The 13622-nt window shown below is 36.4% G+C and overlaps 1 protein-coding gene across 1 annotated transcript in view; it reads left to right on the top strand.

Moving 5' to 3' along the window:
- The window catches only part of LOC150096043 (runt-related transcription factor 1-like), a 121567-nt gene that overhangs the window by 74709 nt on the left and 33236 nt on the right, over positions 1-13622 (top strand). Inside the window, exon 3 of the mRNA XM_090409603.1 lies at positions 9407-9580. Coding sequence (XP_090265729.1) covers positions 9407-9580 — 174 coding nt within the window. The remainder of the gene's footprint in view (positions 1-9406; positions 9581-13622) is intronic.

The raw sequence follows: 13622 nt of genomic DNA, 5'->3' as shown, positions 1-13622 counted from the left end.
GCTCGGTAATTGCTGTTACCCTCCTGCCATGATCAGAGCTTAAATAGCTCAAGCACACCTTATCCCTACACTGCCCTCTACAGATAACGGGGAAGATGAAAAGCATTCTTGCTTCGCCCCTTTAAGCCAGTCCTTATAAGGACTATAAAAGAAATGTTTCCAGTTATAGTGAACATGACTATCAAAAACACAAAAGACCCAAGGCAATCCTGCTTTCAGCAGAACAGAGCTAACTCCATTGTTCACAAAGTGCGAGCATAAGTCTCACAACCTCCCCCACCAAGCTTCTCCACACAGATAAAGGGGAAAATAAAAAGCATTTTATGCTTCACCCAGCAAGCCAGTAACGTTGTTGTTGGAAAGAAATGTTTTGGTTTTGATTGATTCATTCAATCCAATACCCTTGGAGGGTAATGGTAATGGATGACAATGCTGTAGCCAATGAAGTTCTTACTGAGGCTCGGCTATTGCTGTTACCCTCCTGACATGATCAGAGCCTTAATAATTGTTCAATAACACCTTATCCCCACACTGTCCTCTACAGATAACGGGGAATATGAAAAGCATTCTTGCTTCGCCCCTTTAAGCCAGGACTAATAAGGAAAGAAATGTTTTTTTAAGCGTATAGAGTTTAGCTAAACGCAATAGTTTATATTTTTACATTCTTATCATATGTCAAACGTTATTCGCATACCTACTTAATAATGTTGTTTTCTTAAACCATTACGGTGCAAACCATCAAAAGATTAATAAATTTAGTAGTAAAATTTCAACATAGGAAACTAAACTTTTTTCTTCAATGCACAATGGTCTATATTTGCATTTGGACATAGATTTTCATTCTATTAGCAAGGATGGGAATCGGAATTGCGTCTAAGAAACTAAAGGAAATAGAGTCATTATACGATGTATTCTAAAGGCTATTTTCTGGAGGGTTTCTGGGAGGAGAAATGTTTCCATCTCTGTCTGAGACCAGATACATCTCATCAATGACCAGAGGAACAAGTTCCTCTAGTTTTAGATGGGATTCGAAGCCTAGGTCTACCGGACGAAGTGCAAATATCGCATCTTTGAAGACCAGTTGATAGAGGCGCTGTCACAAGTCAGTAAATCAGTTGTACCTTTGCAAAAAAAAAAAAAAAACTATGCAATAAATATTTTTTGCCATACTGATTTGACATTAGCAAAATGTGTTTCGGGAGTATTCTACATCATTTAAATTTTTTTTCGAGAAGTATCTTTCTCTCAGGATTGTTTTCCTTTGAAAATATCGCATTTCGGAGAGAATCCGATCCACCAGGAGTGTGAAATTTAGATAGGCCTGTATCTCAATAGATTATTTCTGAATCAATCTATTACAGAACTATTCTCTTTTCCCAGAATGCAAAGTCAGTAGACTAATCCCAATAGCTACGTTGTTATCTATGTCATTCCACCTTCCTTTTTCTCCCCCTGCAAATAGGCACCTTATCAGTTGGTGGTGTGCACAGCGGTGTTGGTCAGAGGAGAATAAAAATGCACGGTTTCCATAGACTAAAGGAGGGATTTTCCGAATCTTTTGTTAGCATAAGATTGGGTTAGTGGTGCTAATCTGTCTCTCGGTGTACAATGGCCATTATGGGGGATGTGCAATGAAAGATGACATCACGCGGTATGACCAAGTGGGAGGATGGTGGGGTGAGAGACAGGGTTCTGGTCATTGGATCATATATCATTAAGGGGGGGTGGGAAGGGAGGAACTTAGAGATATTTTTCTGATCGCATCCATCTTCCCCAGTGTGTTTTGCACATGATGAGTTTAGGGAAAGGCAGGAAAGCAGTATGGTAGGGTCGAAGGGAAGCTATAGTGAATCACTGTCATCAGAGCTTATACTCTCTCTCTCTCTCTCTCTCTCTCTCTCTCTTTCTCTCTGTCATTTCTAGCAGCTGACTCGGACTAATGCCGCGCCCTCTTTTTCTCTTTTTGCTACCACCAGATGGTGGTGATTTGCAGAGCGAATTGTGGGGGGGGGAGGCGAACGAGTGGTGCTTGCAGTGACTCCCACTGACTAAGGAGAAGGTAAGGACAAGCAATGCCTGCGAGTGTGATTAGAGAGACGCCTGTTCCTGTCACTTACGCGCCGACGACACCTAATTAAGCCTTGTTCCCAGGCAGCCGATTGCCGCTTCGGAAAAGGAGCGTTTCTCTTAGCCTGCTGGCGATCAATCGGCGAGTGTGTGCACTCACAGTTGTCCTCTGTGTGTAGGTCATTTTTACTCCTTGCGTACTCCCCATAAAGTTTGTGGAAACAAACAGGGGTGGCCGAGGCATATGAAGTACAGGGAGAATCGGCTTTGTCATTACGGTAGGATTTTTAGAGGTAATGTGAGATATAATTACTTCCCCCCTTTCCTTTTACGGCTTGTTCGGAAAGCGCCGTAAACTTGCAGCTCGCTTTATGAACACACACACACACACACACACACACACACATCGTGACCCTAGTTTTCGCTTCACTCTATCACTGGTGTCGTTGAACTACTAGGCTTAGCATTCTGTAGTTTATTAACTGGTTGTCGAAATCTTCAGGTTGCGACACCATTTAGCATTTTCGGTGATGAGTGCATGCATGTAGCCTTTGCGCTGCCCCTCGCGAATTATCGGTTGAATCCCTATGTTACCATTGAAAGAATGCGCATTTGTGATGTATCTTATTGGAAATAATCCTGTATTTTTTTTTCTCTTTAAGAAACAAATGCCTCAGACATGTCCACACACACACACACACACACATATGCTGGCGTCACCTTTGTTGAGCACTGCGAACAACGCTCATACCTACCAACCCGGGTTGAATCCCGTCTAATATCAAATCAATATTTGTAAGGATTTTTCAAGTAAAGATCGGTTAGTCAGTCTCATGCGCAAGTGGAAAGGCTCTTCTTCTTGAAATGTCCGGTTTTTTTGTCCAAACCAGCCAAAGAATACACACACACACACACACACACACACACACATTCGCCATTTACAGGCATGTAATTTAGTAGGCGTTTATTCGGGAGGAACAGTCTTAATACGTAGGCGTTAGGTCGGTCCTTACTAGAGTCACTTTCCAGCCTTCATCCTATTCAGAATTTCGACATTTTAACGAACCTAAACACAGATTTCTAATATGATCATCTAAAGTTAGATCCCTAAGTCCTTATAGCGTACATCCCGATGCTCACCGCACAGTTTCGCTACATATTCTCATGTGGGATGAAAAAGTCGAGTTGCGAGAAAAGTCCTTCTACCACTGATATATGTCTCATCATCCAACCAATCTACGGAGGGGCTGATTTGCAGACTCTACGCTATCCTCACAATTCTAGTACTTTTTTTTTTTTTTTGGAATTGGGGTTTTCTTAGTTGCTATACTGGGGAAAGTTCTTAATGCTCAGTCCTTGGGTCGCCACTTATCATGCCACTTGCCAGACACCTTCAGGATTTCCATATTTTTACGGAATCTATCTTAATCTGGATAACACACACACACACACACACACACATAAAGATACAATACATACAGTTGTATTGTAATGAAAATTAATTACTACGGTATAGAGCCTTTTGGCTCTATACTTTCGTAATTACATTTTCTAACATTCGTCAAATTCTTTGTCATTTCATCTGAATGTTGAGTTGACTCAGTCCGTATTGAATCTTGGTCCATAAACAAACAAACAATAAGTAGACAAATCATTAGCACTATTCTTATATTTAATATTCAGTATTTCTAATTAAATACAACCAACATCTGCTTGGCTTTTCAATCTAACTTACCGTAATTCTTTTATTTACTTTTTTTTTATTAGAGAAAATAATTCGTTGGCAGGTTTACTTAAACGAGATGCTTTCCGATCACATTGGTTGACAAGATTGGACAGGCTGACGAATGATACCCTGTGAACATAATTCTAGAGTAGAGATACAGTGATAAAGTGGAGTGTGGAATGTGATCCTGGTATAGCCACGTAATGAGAATTGCGAATGATAGATTAGTGAAGTGTGGTTTTCGGGGAGAAGCTGAGGGCTTTGTCACGTTTGGTAGACCAAGAAACAATGGGCGCGCGCGCGAGAGAGAGAGAGTGTGTGTGTGTGTGTGTTCGGGAACCTATATAAAATCAAATATTTTAAGAGAAAGGGAAAGATTCAATTGATTTGTTGTTATCTTTAAGTCATATAACTAGAAAATTTCAACGCCGACCGAAAGACAAAATCATATTTCTATCTCATCCATGTAACACCATTCATAATACTCTTGCATGATTTAACTTGCATATTAAAGTTATTTTTTATACTAAAATAATATATAAGTTATATTCTATAAAAAATTTATAAAAATGTTTTTTTTTAATGGAAATAAAATTTGTAAACTTTATAAATTTTCGCACACCTTTATATTTTTCATATCATTGTATTACAATTAGCTGACAAAGTAATAAACTCGGTTTACTTTATTATTATCTCAAATGAATTTTTGGGAGTATATCCATTTATACCCGTGACCAACAGATGGGATAACGCTTTTCAACTTTTCCTGCTATGAAAAAAAAAAGTCACTAATTATAATATAACATAATGGCAATATAATCTGCTTGATGTATGGTAGTAAGAAAATATGAAAATCATATTTTCTACATAACAGTGATATTATAATACGATAGAAAATTGCTTTGGGCACCAAATTATTACTATTGTACTGCTAAAATTCAAATTTTCTTTTCATTTGTCTGGATAGTTCCTGATGCAATTAAGGTGATCCAGTAAATTCCTCAACACATTCTTCCATCAATCTTGTAAGCATTTGATTAGTTATTTCTTTTAAAAGAATACAGACGGATTGACAAAAAATGCGCAAATTATCTGTATGTAAATATGTAAAGGGTATAATTGCTATTTTCTTTGGCAGTTCCTTATGGGATGCTTCAGATAATTAAAACACGTAGCTCCAAGCAGTAGTTGGTTGCTAGCGTGCACACAAGTATAAATGGCAGCGTGAAATCAGGGATGGACGACCAAATAGATTTGCCTTCGGAGCGCGAATACTTGCGCCCTATAAGTGAAAACCACCAATGGTATTTCTTCCGGTTTCTTACCAACAGTGACTAAGGTCTGTGGAAAGCCATTCACCCCTGTTCGCCACCTTTTCAATAAAGCCGCAACTAAATTTGGCCGTGCCACTGCTAGATGCCCCATCAGTGGACTAGAACAGGGTCCCTGTAGTAAATGGCCAATTAGTACAACAGCTTAGCTGTTAACGCTCTGTAAATGAAGCCTGAAGGACAGTGCACTTTGCATCGCTCGGTGGTACAGTGAGCTATAATCTGTTGCCACGTGTTAAGCCTTTTTTGATGGCCCTAAAACACTTCTCTGTTGTTGTCACCTAAAACACACGATAAATACGCTTAATAGATGTTTTAGGCCTTTGGCGGTAGTCAAATTAACGAAGAGGGGGGGGGGGCTGTTTGAGAAAATAGTCATGTGATTTCGATGCTGAGAGTTATTTGTAAGCCATTATTACTATTTGAAAATCAGATAATTTATTGACTATCGTTTATATTGTGCTTTCAGCTCAACTGTTATTAATGACTGTTGCTAATAGGTCAATAGAGCTAACCTATTACTGAGATTCATTATTGTTAACGTTATTTAAATTAAAAAAAAAAAACGGGACTTTTTTCGTTAAATTGCTCTGTACAATGCTACCCAAATTACTATGTTTGTGGTTAACCCCACTCTCCTGTTGCTAAGCTAAATACATTAGATGGGGAAGGAGTTTGATTTTGATCTCTATTTTTATGTATTCGAAAATGTAATCATTTGGTTGAAATTATGAGCAAGGTAAATTAAAAGTTAAAGCCATGATACAATTTATCATGTCTGTTAATTATGTATGTGTTGGACCAACGAAATGAACTTCAACAATATTTTGAATGACGTCACTGGAGTAGATGGTAGATATTAGACGAAGCAACGCAACATGCAGAGCCTCCGTAGCTCAATCAGTATAGACAAGGCCCTTTGGTCGGAAAGATGGGTTCGATTTCCGTGAGTGACGTGAGGAACCTTTATTTGGTCATCTGTCGACTAAAGATGTGTTAGCCGGTCTCATACACAGGTAGGGTTTTTTTTTTTTTCACCCGGAAACTCGGGTTTTTCGTCACCCAGAACAGGCAAACCGTCCCCGTGAACACACACACGGATTACAGTCATGAATACGTCCCAGTCATATGCCGGTCCCGAGCTCGGATAATCTCACTAGGAATACTTTGTGGGCAATGCCTACAAAGTCACCTACGGTCGGAAACGACTGAAAGAGAAAATCTAACGCAACACATTCCTCAAATACATCATCTACAATCATTTGTTTTTCGAGTGATTCATTCAAGAACGAGTTTTATTGTGATTCAATGCAGTGAAAGATAAGGATCTTATACTCTTAAGATATAGTAAATAACGTGTGCAAATGATTCGAAAAATATTATTTAAGAAACAGTCATACAAATGGTTAATACTCTTCTGAAACATGGATCAAAAGCTGATGCACGTACGCATGAGGAACTGCTTTGAAAGGTGAATACGTTAAAAAAAAAAAATAAATAAAATATGGATTTAAGCGAAAGATTATATTTTTACCTCCGCGAAAGTAAAGGTCTTATGTGTGACAATAAAAGTAGGATCCAGGCAAATTATAACTTGTTCCATTATACCTGCATCTTGTTATATTATATACACTATCCTACCAAAAGTTATGGAATATGTTTCTGATTGGCGGAAAATGGATTTTGCTACACAATAAGCATCAAATACTTACTAATGCAATAGCCGCTCCTTGAAAAGACTACCTACTTTGTCTCGCCTTTGTGTAAAATTGACAGAAAGATTAAAAAATGCTAACTCACTTTGAAATAAAAATATTAAGAATATTTAATATAATATTTTAAGTTTTTTTGATAATACTAAAATTAAGACTGTATTTCTAAAACCTGAATTTATTGGCGTATGGTATAAATATAAAGGTGTGAAAAATGTTAAGACTTTTAACATTACTTGTCTTATCCAGGTAATTGAAATACGAGTAATATAATAACAATAACTGAATTATTAGGGAGAAAGGTTCAAAGAACTGATGGTTCTCACATCCCTCATTTACGTCATGATTGAGATGAATTCATCAGTACTTTTCTTATATATTTCTTAAGATAATAAAAACGTAATTTATATTTGACTTTTAAAATCACAGTAGTTGTATTTCAAAATAATTATTGAAGTTTTAAAATTATTGTACACCTTTAATCATTTTACATACTATTCTTATAAATAATTTAACAATAAGAGACTACTTTTTACATAACTGAGGTTCGGCTATTGCTGTTACTCAGCCATGACTGGAGCTTTTTAGCTCAATAAGACCCCATCCACACAGATATTCTTCATTCAGATGACGGGATAAAGAGTCACGGACTCAGTCCATCGTCCAGTTCTTTTAAGAACTACTTTTAACAATAGAAAATACCCTTTAAATCTGCCAAATTAGTGAAGTTAATATAATATATCAAATTACTGCAGTCAACCTTTGTTGATATCTCGTAATATAAGCAAATACATTCGGTTAGTTGATAGTGACGAACTACATTAGATGCAGTAAAATGCAAGTAGAAGCTAGAGAAAAATATGAAATCGTAACATTATATTTTGCATTTTTCAAGCAAATAAAACTTATTTTACTTCAAAGAGAGAGAAGTAGTTTTTTTTTTCAAAATTTCGAGAAAAAAAGATAATGTATGCTATATTCAATATTTTAGATTATGTGGCAAACATTGTCAATAAATATTATTCAATAAAATTTATTAATTTTTGTTACATCTAAAAAGAAAAGTTTTAAAATAAACTACGTTTATATATTTTTAAAATTTTTTGAAAGTTCTGAAATTTTGCTGTTACACCATTTAAAGAAAATCATCATTTTAAAATATCATCTGCTAGTTTTCTTCGCTCTGAGGATGAACAATCGACCGTGAGATGCGGTGATTGATTCATTCAACAACTGCGGCTCGGCTATTGCTGTTACCCTCCTGCCATGATCAGAGCTTTAATAGCTCAATAACACCTTATCCCTACACTGTCCTCTACAGATAACGAGGAATATGAAAAGCATTCTTGCTTCGCCCCTTTAAGCCAGTCCTTATAAGGATATAAGTTTTATATATTTTGCAACAGTACTTTTTACCTTTTGCAGCCATCCAATTCGTAGAATCTTTTGATAACGTTTTTTCATAAGACCAATATTCGTCTTTGACCATTAACCATATCTTGCAACCGTAGAGAACACTTGTGAATATGCATGTTTCCAGCAATCTCAGCTTTATGGGGAAGCTCAATGATTTACTTTTCCATATCTTGTCCATTGCTGATAGGTATGATTTTGTTTTTGTTATCCGAAATCTCATCTATGTTTACAATCTGAATCGTGCGTCGTGTTGCACCTCAGATATACGAAGTTCCTAACCTCTTTCAGCTTATGCCCATTGAACTTTATTTCATTTTTCATTCTCTTTTCTCACAGAATTCTCTGCTCTGCATTATCATTGACCGCTTTCAATACACATATCAGTCTCCTGTCCACTCCATAAGATTCAAATAAAGCCCATACGACTTCTTTCTGATCTGTGCTATCGAATGCTTTCTGACAGTCAACAAAGGAGGAATGAATATTTTTATTTTTCCATAGCGCTTTCTCCACAGTTAATATTAATATTTGGTACATAGTACTCCTGAAGTTTTGCTTGCTCATCTAGATTTTCTTCCCTTAGTTTCCTTATTATTTCTGTTAATATCATCATGAGTACATATCATCATACAGCTCCCTTTGTGTAAAATACATTGAATATTAAATAATATATATACATACATACGTATGTGAATCCCATCTACAAAGGATCTATTTTGCATTACGTATTACCCTTAGTGGGTTAAAGATTTTAATAAACCGTAAACCCTGCTTTATAGATCAAACATTGAACTTTTTGAAACCACTTCAAGCTTCATAGTGGCTTTTAGTATGAAAGATGTAATTTATGAATTACATCTTTCATACTAAAAGATGTAATTCATACCTCAAAACATTTACAAACACCATACTCACATTGGAATTCGAATCCTATTGGTTAGAGACGTCACACATCTAGGGTCAATGGTAAATGCGACTGCTGAATAACTTGAACTGTGAAATTCATTCAATGACTTCTAAAATCTATTCGACATCATTGTGATACTAAAATACGTTATCTTCATAAAAAATGAATTTATTTGTGCATCTTTTCTGTTATTATTTTCTTTTGTATATACACCCTTCATTACAAATTGCACTCTTTATATTTACAGGACAACAACATCATTTACGTGCATTTGCAACAGCATTTGGACAAAGGTCTCCTTTTCTTGATCCACGATTGGCAGATCCTCTTAGAGAATGGGAACAATTGAGGCGGAAAACAGCTGAACATTGGGCTCTAGAATTACCAAGGAGAATGCCAGCCCCAGCTGGTAGTGGCCAAGGTAAGAAATAGTTAAGAAATATTAAGGGTCGTCTGTGATTACGTGTTGCCTTAAATGTGGGTTTTTCTTAGTGAAAGTCAACAGAATTATAATAACACACTCTCTCTCTCTCTCTCTCTCTCTCTCTCTCTCCAGAGAGCTAGATAAACAAGACAATAGCAGTGCTTCTCTGTAATATAATTTTCTATCGATTTCCCAGTGTTACTAATAAGTATGTATAATTAGAGTAGGTTGATTAGCACCAACATGGCGGATCTATCCTGTGTGTAATTAAGAAAAATAAAGACGACCAGATGAAGACCAGGAGACAAATTGCGATAATCCCATTAAACTTTATGAGTAATTTGGATTTTTGCCACCGATGAGTTTAATGATATTCTGAGTTCTTGCTGACGCTCCAAGCGACAATAACTTTACCATGGCGTAGTCTCCGGGAGACTTATTGTTGCACTAGTAATATGCATTCATTTAAGTAATACCCAGTAGAAACAAGGAAGACTGTTCCTTGTTTCTTTTTTACTTTTTTTTTCGCCGAGAACCAAACCGCATAGTTGAATTTTATTTGCTCATATTAATAGTAAGAATGACACCAACCCATCAAAATCCTCCGTATCTCCCCGAGGATATGTGTGAGGATGGGTGAGGTGGGGTGGGGAGAATATAGGCGTTTGGGTTTCGTGAGGAGAAATACCCCGTATCTCTTCCCCCCCCCCCTTCTTTCGCTTGTGTGACGAATGTGTCGATCGAAGCTAAACGCTCTCATTTTGCACTCAGCCCTTTCTTGGTAGAACTCGGTTTCATGAGCAAAATCATTCATCACAGCAGACTGAGCAGTAGGGAGAGGGAATATGGCAAATTGCCCTGTCAATAGTCGGCCTTCAGTTAAGATCTTACTTTTAACAGCAAAGGAGAATGGATGGGAGTCTTCGCACTTTTGTGGTTAATCGTTCATGAGAAGCCGCTGTTTTATGGCACGAAACAGAACGCCAGAGCTCTCATTAACGACGGGAGGTTATGGCTGAGAAGCAACATCTGAGAAACCGCTAAGATCTGTATTCATTATGTCTTCTCCAAGAACACTCAATTCGCTCTGGGTTTTCAAAATCATTGGTTAGTCTTCTGCATTTGACAAACACCGAAAAGTGCTTCTGTTGTTTCCTTTGCCTTATTAAACATCGCTAGAGAGTAAGCGGATTTGATTCATTGGTGTCAGGATAAAATAAACTCACTTGAATACCGGTGCTGCCCTCTTTCGGAAATTACAAATTTTTTTGCATGTTTCATACAACGAATACATGTTATTTCAACCAACAGGCGCTTTATATAAAGAATCAAATGTAATATTTGTTATAAAATAATAATTATTATTTTTAGGTCATTAATAGCCTGTCAGGCTATTATTAAACATATCAGGCTAATAGGCTATTATTAATCTTACCACTCTATTATTAAGCCTGCCAGGCTAATAGGCTATTATTAGGTCACTAGGCTATTATTATCACTATAATTAGGCTAAAATATTAAATATTATAAGGTAATTTCTAGTAAGGGAATTGGAGGTATCTCTGCCATGCTGTAAGTATACATAACAATGAACTACAGCTGCACGAAAGTTATTTTTAGAAAAATAAAAAAGCCAAAGCCTACTTTGGCCATAAGTTATGCCTTACTGTTATAGTTTGGATTATTAACAATTGCCAGAAAGAAACCTTACTATTTTATTTGAAAATATTAATAATGTAATGTAATGTTGAAAACCATTCTATAAGATTGCGGGAACACCACAAGATCATGAAAATACACATGCAACTTTATAGAATTATTTCGTATTTAACATATAAAGCAGTTTGTGGTGTATTACGTAAATTGTAAAAATATAGAGAAAAAACTAATACTTTCTTTTCAACATGTATATATCTTATATTTCTTTTTACTTCACAATAGTAAAGTTTAGTGTAAACCAAAGCTCATCCTCAACTGTCGTAGTCCCAGGTGTTTTCTCTGCCTATCTCCTGAGAAATAGACCGGCCGTGTTTCTCAGAGTGCGTTGTTGCATGGGGAGTTTGTATTCCAGAGACACTCACTGACATGGTCAAACTAGAATGACCTTAGCGAGAAAAGAGACGCAAAAACAAGCAATAGAGCGAACGGACCACGAGATAGCTTGGCAATAACGATTGGGCGCATGCGCTTGTATGTATTAAACCAGTTATAGCCCTCTTAATAGCGTTTGTTGTGAAAAACAAGTATGGATAATAAATCAAATAACGGCTGAAATATTTCGCTACTCTCTCTCTATATATTTTTTTCAATTTATAATTATTATGCTATATATACATTCGGAAAAGTACTTTGCATAATGGGATTCCGATGTAATTGATGTAGTTGATAGCCATTTTATATAAGAGATCTAGTTGTAAAAATAATTTATATTTAAATGCTGCCTTTAACAACCTTTATTATTTTTTTTATTATAAAGTATTTAAATAATATGTTTCTACACCTTTTTATTATTTATATGTAATATAATATATCATTAAATTTAGACTGTCTGCTAGTAAGTCCTATATATATAAGGGCTGCTAATAAGTGCTGAATATCGTAACTGACAAATTTGTCTCTTTTGTTTTTCAATTATAAATTATGTATCCAGAAACGTTTATTTTTGGATTCGCTGATTCATTTGGTTTAGAAGACAATTCCTTTTGATGAAAACTAAATATAATTTGTGTCTTGATGAGAGTGTTTGAATTCGGTGGGTAGGTTGCAGAGCTGTCATAATCTATAATATAATAAGAGATATTCTTTGCATTGTATCTTACCACCCCTCTTTTTTCTTTCTTTCTTTCTCTTGCAGTCTTTTTCCTTAGTTTTATCTCTATCTACATGCCTGTTGTGCGTTATTTATTTATTTCTCTCTATATATGTTTCTTTTCTTTCCTTATATTTATATATATTTTTTTTCATTTTCCTTTTAACTCTTTCGCTTATCTCTCGCTCTTCTCATCTCTCTCCATCGGTGTGTTTTATTTCTTTCACACTCCGTTCCCAAATGAGTAGGTTTGTTGGTTGCACAAAACAGCTGTTCACAGTAACACGGTAAGTTCTAACACTTGTCTTGGTCTTCACTTCTAATTAGATGGAACGACTTTTATCGTTTCTTTTGCGTTCCCTAAAACTGTCTTTTAATGTAAACAAATGAATGCCAGTGATGTTATCTAAATTACGTACTAAAAAAATAACTGTAAAAGCATTCGTGTTTTTTTTTCTCCTTATCTCTATCACCGTCTATACATTGAAATAAAGTTTACATTTTCACCCTCTCTGCTTTCTTTCTATCTATCCCTTTCGTAGTTCCCTCTCTGTTTAGTGTCTCTCTCTCTCTCCCCCCCCTGTCTTTTTTGCCCCCGGTTTCTATTGAGGGGAAAAATTCCGCGTTTGTTTCTTGCCTGCAAACGTTCAGTCCTTTTTGCTCGAAAACAGCATAGAGTCACAGCCTCTTCGATTTTTCCCAAAGAGGCTTCATTATTCGCTGGCAATGTTTCTCGCTACTAGCGTAGCTTTCATGTCGGTTGGCTGTCGACAAGATTCGGTACCAGGGAGGTTAAACTTCGCCTTACATAGAAAGAAAGAAAGATAGAGAGAGAGAAAAAAAAAGGCGAAAAAGAAAACTTAAGACTAACAAAGTTACCAGTACCGCTTACTACAAGAACTCTACGGTCTTCTTCGGTTCCTCTGTTAGTAGACAACTTTGTTGTCATGCCGTAGTCATAGCAACGTTTAAACTCTTGTACTTTTCTCTCACTCGGTCAATACTAGCCTAGTGGCTTTACATTGTCCTTGCTAAGTGAATAATAATTGCGTGAAGAGGAGAGTAAGGAATTCAGAAACAGTTTTTCGGTTTTCAATGTCTCAATCTCTCTCTCTCTCCCCTTCACCCCCCCCCCCCCTTCTGTTCCAAAATGGTCAGTCAATCCAAGTCAATAACATGGATAAACTTCCTTGAACTGTATCCGAAAAGTAAATACGATGGCTACATAAT

This window comes from Typopeltis vanoorti, chromosome 19 (assembly GCF_054136105.1).
Source record: "Typopeltis vanoorti isolate ZY-2024b chromosome 19, IOZ_Tvanoo_1.0, whole genome shotgun sequence".
NCBI lineage: Eukaryota > Metazoa > Arthropoda > Arachnida > Uropygi > Thelyphonidae > Typopeltis > Typopeltis vanoorti.
The sequence above is the reverse complement of the archived record's forward strand: the minus strand, read 5'-3'. Positions and strand labels throughout refer to the sequence as shown.